The 14,063-nt window shown below is 40.3% G+C and overlaps 1 protein-coding gene across 3 annotated transcripts in view; it reads right to left on the bottom strand.

Annotated features, from left to right (window-relative positions):
- Positions 1–14,063, bottom strand: part of tenm1 (teneurin transmembrane protein 1) — a 196,056-nt gene that overhangs the window by 118,976 nt on the left and 63,017 nt on the right. For all 3 annotated transcript variants that reach the window (XM_064978026.1, XM_064978025.1, XM_064978027.1), the window contains one exon: positions 6,125–6,363. In XM_064978026.1, coding sequence (XP_064834098.1) covers positions 6,125–6,363 — 239 coding nt within the window. The remainder of the gene's footprint in view (positions 1–6,124; positions 6,364–14,063) is intronic.

Genomic DNA, 14,063 nt, shown 5'->3' with positions numbered 1-14,063 from the left:
TTTTCAAGTCAAAACTGTAACAAGGCCACTCAGGAACATTCAATGTTGTCTTGGTAAGCAAATCCAGTGTATATTTGGCCTTGTTTTAGGTTATTGTTCTGCTGAAAGGTGAATTAATCTCCCAGTGTCTGGTGGAAAGCAGACTGAACCAGATGTTCCTCTAGGATGTTGCCTGTACTTCGCTCCATTCCATTTCTACTTACCCTGAAAAACTCCACAGTCCGATTACAAGCATACCCATAACATGATGCAGCCACCACTAGACATGAACATATGGAGAGTGGTATTCAGTAATGTGTTGTATTGGATTGAACATAACACCCTGAACATAACACTTTGTATTCAGGACAAAACGTTAATTGCTTTGCCACATTATTTTTGCCGTATTACTTTAGTGCCTTGTTGCAAACAGGATGCATGTTTTTGGAATATTTTTTATTCTGTACAGGCTTCCTTCTTTTCACTCTGTCAATTAGGTTAGTGTTGTGGAGTAACTACAGTGTTGTTGATCCACCCTCAGTTTTCTCCTATCACAGCCAATAAACTACGTACAGTAACTGTTTTAATGTCACCATGGTCCTCATGGAGAAATCCCTGATTGTTTTCCTTCGTCTCGGGTAACTGAGTTAGGAAGGACGCCTGTACCTTTGTAGTGACTGGGTGTATTGATATACTATCCAAAGTGTAATGAATAACTTCACCATGCTCAAAGGGATATTCAATGTCTGCTTTTTTATTTTTACACTACTAATAGGTGACCTTCTTAGCGAGGCATTGGAAAACCTACCCAGTCTTTGTGGTTGAATCTGTGTTTGAAACTGGCTGCTCGACTGACAGACCTTACAAATCATTTTATGTGTGGGGTACAGATGAGCTAGTCATTAAAAAATAATATTAAATACTTTTATTGCACACAGAGTGAGTCCATGAAACTTATTATGTGACTTGTTAAGCAAACTTTTACTCCTGAACTTATTTAGGCTTGCCATAACAAAGCCATTGAGTACTTATTGACTCAAGACATTTCAGCTTTTCATGTTGTATTCATTTGTACAATTATGGAGTATTGAGTGTAGGCCAGTAACACAAAATCTCAATTTAATCCCTTTTAACTTCAAGCTGTAACACAACAAAATATGTAAAAAGTCAAGGGGTGTGAATACATTCTGAAGGCTCTGTATACTATAGGGCCAGTAGCAAAAATAATTCTGCCACTATAATTTAAAAAAGAGGATGGAATTGGATTGTGTTGCATTAAAGCTATGGGTGACAGTCACCTACTGTAACACTAGCAGCAAGTCATCTGAAAGTAAAGACCTGCTTAATCAGGTGAGACCCCACATTGGCACGGTGACACCAGAGGACAAAACATGAAAGGTAAGACATACTTGGCTCTTTTGTCAATATGGCTGCCAGTATGCAGACGCTTGACACTTTGTACTGTTAAAAAGGTGTTCTCTAAGGAACTGAACCAGAGACAGTCAGCTCTGGTGGGCATAATGGCAAAAATATCCAATTATGGTTATTCTTACCACATTATCATGGCAAATTGATTTGTGTGTTCATTACTACCAGAACATGTTTCAGTATGACATATAGCCTCTGCCTTCGGTCTCTATTGTTGTCCAATACCAGGAAGAGGTTCATTAAACATGGTTGAGTACGGGGAAAAGATACTTCCTAATACCAGTGTGATTAGTATTAGTCCTACACCTACTGTAGTCCCTTCTGAGCTTCAGGAGAGGTGTCAGTTCCAGTAGATTGGCACTTGATCTAAACTTCCCTGTACTGGGTGAAATAATTCACTGCCTGCCCCCTGCACCCCAGCCTCCGCTCTCTTCAAAAAGGGCATTGTTTGGTTTATAGAGCCGCGACCAGAATACTAATGAGATACTGAAGAGAAAATGGATCGATCAATACGATCACAATGAGGCATGAAAGGTCTGCTACCTTCAAGGCAAGTCGCCTAGAATCATAAATTCCATGGCTGCCCGGTTCCCTTTCAACACAGAGACTCTGACTCTGACCCTTTGACATTACTCAGTCTTATTGATCCTAACACTTTTCAGTCTGTTAAACCAATACCACAGCTGACAGCTATCCTTTACAGCGCCCTAATGAACTGAAAAGATAGAAACGTTTAATTTTCTCCCAGGAACATTGTTCCCCTTTCTGAGTCGCAGTCTGTCAATACACCTTGTTGGAGAGAGATATCTAAACTTCATTAGGGCTTTTCTTTTACTCAATACCAAAGCAACTCCTCAAAAGGTAGGTGAGTGTTATTGCTTATAAGTTATTGCACTCATAAACAGGTGAAGTGTTGCAGTTAGAAGAACCGCTGTGGGATAACTCAGTCACTCAAAGTGTTGATGGCGGTGGTTGAGGTGGCCGGGGAGACATGGTTCCTTCCTGCATTGACAGCATTCTGACAGGCAACGGTAACTTTCTCTTCAGCGCATATCACCTCTGGGTATGTGGGTGACATTTTGGAGTATTTTTAATTAGCATCAGGTTGTCCCCTTAGTGAATTAAGAGTGTTTCTGAGGAGAATGGAGTAGTTGGTATTTGCTCCCAGTCAGAATCAGACAGTGTGGCTTACCGTGCTATATCAGCAGTATGCCTGCATGTTCTTCTGTTTCTCTAATCTCATCATTCATTCATCGCCCTGGGGCTTGTGTGCATTCTCTAAGTATGACACAATGACATGTCACTGTTGTCTTTGAGGCATTCCTCTCATTATGTTGTGTGAGGTCAAAGGAAAATTCAGTTGCAGCTTAAATAGCTGTATGGTGGGGGTCTACAAATTGTCAAATGCAGATTGTCCTGGATTGTTACTGGCCCTACCACCTACTAGATTTCTAAGCTTTCTGTTCAAACAGCAATGCATTTTTCTTCAGAATAGTGGAGAATAAAGTGGGATGTGCCCTACCCAAGCACCAGTGTGTTATCTTTTGTTTTAATGTTGTGCTAGAATTGGAACACATCACAATAATTTGCAAATCAGTTACAAATTATATATTCACCATGTGATTTGGCACAATGTGTATAAATGTGCTTGGGATGGAGTCTTATGAAGACAAATATTGTCCATTTAAAACATACATGCTCAGCAGTAAACAAAGCAAATCGCTGAAATGCAAACTGCTCCAGCCCAGCCACTGCTGTCCTGCTGTGACTACAGCAAACAAATACCGTGCTGATGTCTCTTCTGGGGTCTGGACTAGCATTAACCAAAACAGATAAATACAGTAGATAAATAAATAACAGGGTTGATCACACCAATGGTACCATCAAGCAAAGCCATAAAGGCCCGTGTCAAGGCACAGAGAGGAGCCATGTTTTCTGTGATTTGTGGTGACTGGCACCTTCCATGTTCACTGAGATTTGTGATGTTTTACCACCGAGCAGAGACTTGTGGGTGATAGATATTCCACCTTTGTTATTTATTTGACATTTTTATGTACAATAGCAACATTATTCGTGATGACAGTACATCTGGTTGTTTACGATTTAGACTGATTGCCTAATAACTAGAAGGAATTAACATATAGCAGCTAATTTCAAAGCTGTTTGCCAATATTTCAAACTCTGGAAATTACTCAGCATTTTATTTATGTAATCTACTACTGTAGCCATATAGATTTTTATTTGGTCAAATCAAAATGGGTAATTTAGAATTTTTAAAGTAGAAGAATGAATAATAAAGCAGAACTTTTAAGATGCAGTCAACATTTGTTAGACAGAGTGGGATTTACAATCCCTATCCCTCGCTATGGGCTGATGACTACCTTTGAAGCGGCCTTATTAAAGGGCTGTTAATGCATGGTCATGCAATTTAGTAAATTACAAGTCTGAGGATCAAAATTGGAGGTGTAGAGTCTTCCATCTTGCTCTGTGTTGCATTTCCTAAGATATTTATTGATCTACTGTTGGAAGCTTAAGGGCATCATCTCAATTAGGAAAAACACACAGACATCTCTGGGTCAGAGCTTTCCATAAAGATGGCACACGAAGGTTACAATGCTCTCATATTCACATCAGGCAGTCCTAGAATAACACCACGCCAGGCTTAAAGACAAGGCTTACATGCTATATTCATGGCTACAGACCTTGAACGACCAATCTTTTGTTGCTCTCTGATCACTAGGCAAGGATCATCTTATGATAAATGAATGAGAGGTTCCAAATCAAAGGCTTATTCAAAATCTAGAGTCTCTTAAATGGAATGGTTTATTGATAATGTCAGTGAACATAGTAGGCAAATTTGACCTGATTGATATCTGGCTCTACAATGGACATATTGACAGAAATAAGGTTGTAATAAAGTAACACTTTCTCTTGATCAAATACCAATATTCAGCTACAATTGACACAGGCCTACCAGTGTAATAATATATGTAACTACACAGTACTGTACACTAGTAAGTCCATGCAGTTATGGGGTAGACCTACTTGGTGCAGGAGGGCTCAGTTGGTAGAGCATGGCGCTTGCACCACCAAGGTTGTGGGTTTCAATTCCCGGGGCCACCCATATGTACAATGTATGCATGCATGGGTGTAAGCTGCTTTGTATAAATTCATCTGCTATATGGCATAATGACTTACTTTGGCACTGTTTTGCATTTTCTTGGAAACAGCGGGAAGTATTATGTAACTAGCTCTACTGACGTACCTACTTGGTACATTGTATTTGTCATACTCTGGAATAAAGGCTAAGCAAGACCAATAGCTACATAATATAGTGTTACATAACAGTCTATCTGTCCTTTTCTGCTTGTCTCTTAGTCCAAATACTGCTTCTTACAGTTTCAATGGGACAAGGACAAGAACACATGCACCCCAAGTACGTGAAGATGGCAGGGGTGGTCCGGGGGAGGTATAGTTGGAGAATTTTGAATTTTTCAAACACCTGAAACAGCTTAGCCCTGCAATGTAAAGCCATAATCATTATACTTAATTCTATGTAAAGAAATATGTATATTTTTCTGCATATATCAGCATACTGTACCTCATACATAAACACACTTTCACACTCTTCACATACGCTGCTGCTACTCTGTTTATTGTCTATCCTGATTGCCTAGTCACTTTTACCCCTACCTGTACACATTACCTCAGTCATCTCAACTAACCCGTACTCCCAGCAAAATTACTTGGTACCGGTACTCCTTGTATATAGGCTCGTTATTGTGATTATATTGTGTTACTATTTCCTTTTTTGTGTGCCAATTTTCATACTTTTTAACCCTGCATTGTTGGGAGAGGGCTTGTAATAAGAATTTCACAGTAAAGTCTACACCTGTTGTATTTGGTGCATGTGACCAATGACATTTGATTTGATTTTAAATCTGTATTCTCCTGGTTATGTTTTTTAAAGAAAGAAAATATGTTTCTCTGCATCTCTGCTAAAATCTGAGTAAAAGATTAAAAGGAATGTGAATCTTATTCATTACATTTAGTAAATGCTTGCTTTTCTAAAGTAGACCAACATTGCCAGCCGGCATGCCAGCTAAGATAGTTAGACAAGCTAGCTACTCTAACTTGATTGATAGCCTGAAATGGCTTCTTGGTAGCTAGTTATGAGGTTGGGAGATTGGGAACCTATCTGGGCTAGCTAAAGCCAACTTCATGAAATTGCTAGGTGGCAAGTAGTATTACAAAAAAAAACAACAACAAATAAAAAAAACTAAAAATAATGTGTTTAACAGGAGAAATCTGAAGGGGTATGTGCCCCTGTACCCCCTACGGGGATGACACCTCTGAACACAACCATTATGACAGCTACAATACAAAAGCAACATCATTATACAAATCCAACTACCGTTATATGTTTAATGGGTTTCAAAACCTTGAAAAATGATTTGCCTCTGATAGAACATAAGGAATGTTTGCTTCCTTTATCTTACAGACTCAAAAACGACTTGGATGGATTTCCTCCCAAACAATGCATTCATCCTATTGCATGAAATAAAATGACCCTGGCAAAAAGTTGGAGATGAGGCTAGAAAAAAATAAGAAATTCCAAGTGGAAACGTTATGCTGTCTGTCTGACATTGTACTGTACTAAATTTTTCAGTAAAATATAGAGATAGATGACATAGATAGGGAGAAATACCCGACTTACCAATGACATATGTAAGCAGGAGGGCGAGGGTTACGGTGATAGCGGTGGCGCTTAAGGCAGTGCATTTCCAGTTGCAGCACTTGTAGGGCTTGTTGAAGGTGAACATGGGCCTGGAGAAGGTGCTCCTGGGTAGGGGCCGTGGGGGTGGGGAGTACACTGTGTTAGATGTCAGAGGGTAGTTCTGACTGGCAGCGCTGAACAGGGCAGAGGAGCCTGAGCCATGTTTGAACAGAAAATGCCTGCAACCCAACAACACAAGAGGTTGACATTGATGAGAATATACACAACATAGCACATACATTACCATACATTACCACTTCATTGTAACACAATAACATAGTATTGTTCGAACATTTACACCTTTTTAATTTGCGCACAAATACAAACAGCGTAGATATGAATACACATGAATACGTTTGGTTTAAGTTATTGGTAAACTGCTGGAAATGCACATCATTGAGAGAGAGAGAGTCGAAGACCAACATTTATTATTACATTCTCACACCTGACAGTGATGCTGAATGCTGTGATTACATGGATTTATGCTAATGCAGAATGGTGGCCAATTCCTCCTCACTGTGAACTTGACCTTGCAACCACTGCCTTTATCTAACAAGCTGTAGGCGGCAGTGTGCAGGGAGGGAATAGACCGACCAGCGGAACAGAAGAACAAAAGGAAAAAATAACCCTCATTGCTCAGGTCCCTAATTAGAAAAGGTTTTAATACCATTAGCCGCTATCTTTAATGTGTTCAATTAAAGATGTGAGAGTACAAAGGTCAGTTTTAGGGAAGATTATATCACAGGCCATAATTGCTGGGCCAATTTTCACAGACAGCGTAATTCAGTTTAAGTATGGTTCACAAAGGGACAAAGTTTTCTGAGGCTTGTTTGTTTTTGTTGTCCAAGCCAGTGTGAACGCAGCATCCTGTGGTATTGGGTAATTCTCCTCACGGTCTGCAGCAACATTCATGAAAACTGGTGAGGTTATTGACCGTGGACATCCAGAGCTGAGCTCAACACAGTCTGGGATATTGAGGCACAGTTCTGTTGTAGTGCTGCTGCTGACACTTGAAAAATGCATTGTTAAGGGCAAAAAAAAAACGGTCAATAGAGGAGCAATCAATTCCTGTCTGTGTGTAATTTAAAGAAATTAGGAAGAAAATGCTTGTGGTCTTGAATATGGTCATTATGCTGATGTGACAGAAATATGTAATTGCATTGATGTTGGGTCAGTGCCATATCATCCGTGTCTGTGTTCTCAACAGTGTATCGACTTGGCCGATATCATTTGGCCAAAATAAAATAACTGATTTTATCTCAAACTTTGTTTTGGTTTGAGGAAGGCGTTCAGGAGGAGGATCTCTACACTACACAGAAAAGGGTTATTTGTGGAGCGATAGGGTTCTACCAAGAACCATTTTGATCAGAAGAACCCTTTTGAAATCAAATCAAATGTTATTTGTCACATGCGCTGAATACAACAAGTGTAGACCTCACATTAAAAGGCTTACTTACAAGCCGTTAACCAACAATGCAGTTTTAAGAATATGTGTTATAAAATGTGTTATAGTATTTACTGAAACAAACTGAAGTAAAAAAGAAAGAAAGAAAAAGAAAGAAAATAGAAAAATAACAAATAATAAAAGAGCCAAAATATAATAACACTAGCGAGGCTATATACAGGGGGTACCAGTACAGAAACAATGTGCGGGGGCACAGGTTAATTGAGGTAATATGTACATGCAGGTAGAGGAAAAGTGACTATGCATGGATAATAAACAGAGAGTAGCAGCAGTGTAAAAATGGGGTTGGGGGGACAATGCATATAGTCCTGGTAGCCATTTGATTAGCTGTTCAGGAGTCTTATGGCTTGGGGGTAAAAGCTGTTAAGAAGCCTCTTGGACCGAGACTTAGCTCTCCGGTACCGCTTGCTGTGCAGCAGCAGAAAGAACAGTCTATGACTAGGGCCTTCCCTGACACCGCCTGGTATAGAGGTCCTGGATGGCAGGAAGCTTGGCCCCAGTGATTTACTGGGCCGTACGCACTACCCTTTGTAGTGCCTAGTGGTCGGAAGCCTAGCAGTTGCCAAACCAGGCAGAGATGCAACCAGTCAGGATGCTATTGATGGTGCAGCTGTAGAACTTTTAGAGGATCTGAGGGCTCATGCCAAATCTTTTCAGTCTCCAAACTGTCGTGGCCTCTTCACGACAGTTTGGACCATCATAGTTTGTTGGTGATGTGGACACTAAGGAACTTGAAGTTCTCAACCTGCTCCACTACAGCCCCATCAATGAGAATGGGGACGTGCTCGGTCCTCCTTTTCCTGTAGTCCACAATCAACTCCTCTATCTTGATCAGAGGTTGTTATCCTGGCACCACACTGCCAGGTCTCAGTGTGGATGTTGCTTGTAATCCATGGCTTCTGGTTGGGGTAATGTACTGTGGGGACGACCTCATCAATGCACTTATTGATGAAGCCCGTCACTGATGTGGTGTACTGCTCAATGCCATCGGACAAATCCCAGAACATATTCCAGTCTGTGCTAGAAAAACAGTCCTGTAGCTTAGCATCTGTGTCATCTGACCACTTCCTTATTGAGCGAGTCACTGGTACTTCCCACTTTAGTTTTTGCTTGTAAACAGGAATCATGAGGATAGAGATATGGTCAGATTTGACAAATGGAGGGCGAGGGAGAGCTTTGTACATGTCTCTGTGTGTGGAGTAAAGGTGGTCTAGAACTTTTTTTCCCACTGGTTGTACATTTAACATGCTAGTAGAAATTAGGTAAAACGGATTTAAGTTTCCCTGCATTAAAGTCCCAGCCACTAGGAGCGCAGCCTCTGGGTGAGCATTTTCTTGTTTTCTTATGGCCTTATACAGGTTGTTGAGTGCTGTCTTAGTGCCAGCATGGTAAATCGACAACTACGCAAAATATAGATAAAACTCTTGGTAAATAGTGTGGTTCTACAGCGATACTCTACCTCAGGCAAGCAAAACCTCAAGACTTCCTTAATATTAGATTTTGTGCACCAGCTGTTATCTACAAATAGACATAGACCACCACCCCTTGTCTTACCGGAGGCAGCTGCTCTATCTTGCTGATGGACCAAAAACCCAACCAGCTGTATGTTATCCATGTCGTCATTCAGCCACGACTCGGTGAAACATAAGATACTACAGTTTTTAATGTTGATAGGATAGTCTTGATCAGAGCTCATCCATTTTATTATCCAATGATTGCACGTTGGCTAATAGGACTGATGGTAAAGGCGGATTACGCACTCGCTGTCGGATCCTTACAAGGCACCCCGACCTACATCCCCGATGTCTCTGTCTCTTCTTCATGCGAATGACAGGGATTTGGGCCTTGTCGGGTGTCTGAAGTAAATCCTTTGCGTCCGACTCATTAAAGAAAAAATCTTTGTCTAGTACGAGGTGAGTAATCGCTGTCCTGATATCCAGAAGAGACAGTGGCAAAAACATTATCTACAAAATAAGTTATAAATAACGTGAAAAAACACACACAATACAACAGTTGGTTCGGAGCCCATAAAACGGCAGCCATCTCCTCCGGCGCCATCTGGAACCTTTAACATCCTAAGAACCGTTTTTGGAAGATAGGGTTCTTTGATGATTCTTTGGAAGGCAAGAAGGATTATTTGGAATGAAAGAAGGGTTCTACATAGAACCATACATAATATTTCCCAGCATGCTCTATTACAGGGAGATTTTCAACGGTTTGTTTTTCTGTAATATCAGTGTTTTTGCATGTACATTGATTAGTTGATTCATTGTATGGTAAACTTATATACATAACATACCGTTTTCTAACTAATCCAATCTGTTAGTAATTGGATTTATTGCACCAGTTACTGAGATGGTTGTTACAGTTTAAGTGATTGACGTAGTCTCAGTATTCAATCATCCCTACCCTGGCAGTCATTCTGAATGCAGGTTGCGGGTGATTAACAATTTATCTTGTTGGATATCCTAATTCTGGCTGGGTTCCATTACGAACTATACATGACATTGAAAGCCAGGATAATGTGACTTGCAATCCTGATGTGGCCTGTAAACCAGGATATTCCTAAAACCACTGTGTTAGGATATAACCAGGTGATTAAATATGATCTACAGTGCATTCGGAAAGTATTCAGACCCCTTGACTTTTTCCACATTTTGTTACGTTAGTCTTATTCTAAAATGGATTACATTGTTTTTCCCCTCATCAATCTACACACAATACCCAATAATGAAAAAGCTAACATGTTTGCAACTGTATAAAAAAACTTTTAAAAACTGAAATATCACATTTACAAACTGTAAATATTCAGACCCTTCACTCAGTACTTTGTTGAAACACTTTGGCAGTGATTACAGCCTCAGGTCTTCTTGGTGTTAGGTTCTAAATGAACATAGTAAAACACACAAATGATTAGTAAAGCTTAAACCAAGTTTATTCACCCATTGGTTCACACAGCTCCATGAGACAAAGACATGGTTCCACCAGTGGTAGTATATAAACCCAAATTGTCAGTATTCAGACCCTTTACTCACTATTTTGTTGAAGCACCTTTGGCCGCGATTACAGCCTCAGGCTACAAGCTTGGCACACCTGTATTTGGGGATTTTCTCCCATTCTTCTCTGCAGATCCTCTCAAGCTCTGTCAGGTTGGATGGTTAGCGTCGCTGCAAAGCTACTTTCAGGTCTCTCCAGAGATGTTTGATTGGGATCAAGTCCAGGCTCTGGCTGGGCCACTCAAGCACATACACATACATTGCCTTGACTGTGTGCTTAGGGTCGTTGCCTGTTGGAAGGTGAACCTTCACCCCAGTCTGAGGTCCTGAGCGCTCTGGATCAGGTTTTCATCAAGGATCTCTCTGTACTTTACTCTGTACATCTTTCCCTCAATCCTGACTAGTCTCCCAGCAGTCCCTGCTGCTGAAAAACATCCCACAGCATGATGCTGCCACCACTATGCTTCACCGTAAGAATGGTGCCAGACGTGACGCTTGGCATTCAGGTCAAAGAGTTCAATCTTGGTTTCATCAGACCAGAGAATATTGTTTATCATGGTCTGAGAGTGCTTTAGGTGCCTTTTGGCAAAGTCCAAGCGGACTGTCATGTGCCTTTTACTGGGGAGTGTCTTCCGTCTGGCCACTCTACCATAAGGGCCTGATTGGTGGAGTGCTGCAGAGAAGGTTCTCCCACCTCCACAGAGGAAGTCTAGAGCTCTGTCAGAGTGACCATCAGGTTCTTGGTCTCCTCCCTGACCAAGGCCCTTCTCCTCCGATTGCTCAGTTTGAGCCGGAATCATGTGGATAGAGTTATGGTCAGATTTGCTCAAGGAAGAGGCTTGGTAGTTCCAAACGTCTTCCATTTAAGAATGATGGAGGCCACTGTGTTCTTCAATGCTGCAGACATTTTTTGATACACTTCCCCAGATCTGTGCCTCGACTCCTGTCTCAGACCTCTACGGATAAATCTTTCGACCTCATATTTTTCTCTGTGGGACCTTATATAGACAGACGTGTGCTAATCATGTCCAATACATTTGTAGAAACAGCTTAAAGATGATCAATGGAAACAGGATGTACTAGGATGTTCTAGGAAGAACCCTCCAAAGATAAAAGGGTTCTCGGTAGAACTCTTCATAGACGGTTCTAGGAAGACCATTTAGATGACAAAATGGTTCTAGGCACAACCCTTCATAGGGGGTTCTAGGTAGAACCATATACAGCGGGTTATTTGAAGAACCCTAAATAGAGGTATCTAGATAGAACCCTCTGCAAAGGGTTTTACCCAGCAACAAAAATGTATCCCCTTTGGGGACAAACTGAAGAAGCCTGTAGAGCACCTTTTTCTAAGAGTGTACGTTTTTGGATCATAAAGACGTCTGTAATGACGATCTGGTGATCACTCTATTGATCACTGATCTTTACCATTGATTATATAATATGTTAAACCACCATTTTATGGAGATACAGTAGGCCTATGTGTGGCTCCTCATAATATCCCTCTGAAGGTGCTTGTGGAGGTGGGTGATACTGTGAACCTAATTGCTAGTCATTTTAGCAGTCTGAAAAACACTTGATGTTACAGTATACTAATTAATTGGAAGACAGCTATGTTTAATTCGTAATGTCTGCTGCTGAGAGTTGACAACGCAGAAATCTGAAATCAACTCAAATATATATCATCTCTGGTAAATATTCAGTATTTTGGTTTATTTGGCAAAGCCAAGAGAACAGTGTTAAACCTGTCAACAACACATCACCCAGCCTTTAGAGTGAACGTGCAGTAATAGAACAGTTGTTATAATTTTCTAAATGTGAAGACAAAACATCAAGTGTGGTGATGTTATTGATCGGCCATCACGTCAAACCTTTCCTTTAATTAGAATTGACAATGATAAGATATACAATGCCAAGAGGAGCTATTGGATAGCAATTTGCTGATCTACATGAATGCTGGCATTGTATTAGGTTTAAATATCGACAACAAGGTTCGTTTAGGTGTGAACAGGCAGTCAGCACACAGCCATATCAGGCATGGTGACATTCTCATCCCCTATGCAGAGTGGTTGACCTCTACATATATGTGGGGCCTTAATGAGCAGTCGTTGAGATCCACCATAAGGGAGGGAGGATCTACCTACTCCATCAAATTCGAGACGTTCAAGTACCACTACCCCTCCCGCAAACCTAATTGTGTTCATTTGTCATTGTTGTCACTTTTGTATATTACATACAGTGCCTTCAGAAAGTATTCATGCCCCTTGACTTATTCAACATTTTGTTGTGTTACAGCCTGAATTCAATGTGGATTAAATTGATTTTTGTCTCTCACCCATCTACACAATACCCCATAATGACAAACAGAAAACGTGTATTATGAAATGTTTCCAAATTTATTGAAAACGAAATACAGAAATATCTCATTTATATAATTACACTCCAGATTGAGCTCAGGTGCATCCAATTTATTTTGATCATCCTTGAGATGTCACTACAACTTGACCGGAGTCCACCTGTGACCATGAAGTCGAAGGAACAGTCTGTAGATCTCTGAGAATTGTTGTGAGAAAGTATTCCCACCACTTGACTTTTTCAAAATGTTGATGTGTTACAGCCTGAATTTAATATGGATAAAATAGAGATTTAACATTAAAGTATGATTATGTTTTTCAAAATGTTTACAAATGAAAAATGAAAAGTTGAGATGTCTTGAGTCAATAAGTATTCAACCCTTTTGTTATGGCAAGCCTAAATAAGTTCAGGAGTAAACATGTCTTTACCAAAGTCACATGATAAGTAGCATGGACTCACTCTGTGTGTAACAATAGCGTTTAACATGACTACCTCATTTTTTCATAGATGTTTAAAATATTTTCTAAACAATACAAAACATACACATACAAAGCAGTGAATTTCCAACACAGATTCATACACAAAGACCAGGGAGGTTTTCCAATGCCACTCAAAGGAGGAAACCTATTGGTTGATGGGTAAAAATAAAAAAGCAGACATTGAATATCACTTTTAGCATGGTGTTATTAATTACACTTTGGATGGTGTATCAATACACCCAGTCACTACAAAAATACAGGTGTCCTTCCTAACTCAGTTGCCGGAGAGGAAGGACACCACTCCGGGATTTCACCATGAGGTCAATGGTGACTTTAAAACAGTTCCAAAGTTTAATGGCTGTGATAGGAGAAAACTGAGGACGGATCAAGAATGTTGTAGTTACTCCACAATACTAACCTAAATGACAGAGTGAAAATAATAGAAATACTCCAAAACATCTATCCTGTTTGCAGCAAGGCACTAAAGAAATACTGAAAAAAATGGGTCAAAGACATTTACTTTTTGTCCTGAATACAAAATGCAATGTTAGGGGCAAATCCAATACAACACATTACTGAGTACCACT

The sequence above is a fragment of the Oncorhynchus masou genome, chromosome 11 (genome assembly GCF_036934945.1).
Source record: "Oncorhynchus masou masou isolate Uvic2021 chromosome 11, UVic_Omas_1.1, whole genome shotgun sequence".
NCBI classification, from domain to species: Eukaryota; Metazoa; Chordata; class Actinopteri; order Salmoniformes; family Salmonidae; genus Oncorhynchus; species Oncorhynchus masou.
This window is presented reverse-complemented; position numbering and strand designations above follow the sequence as displayed.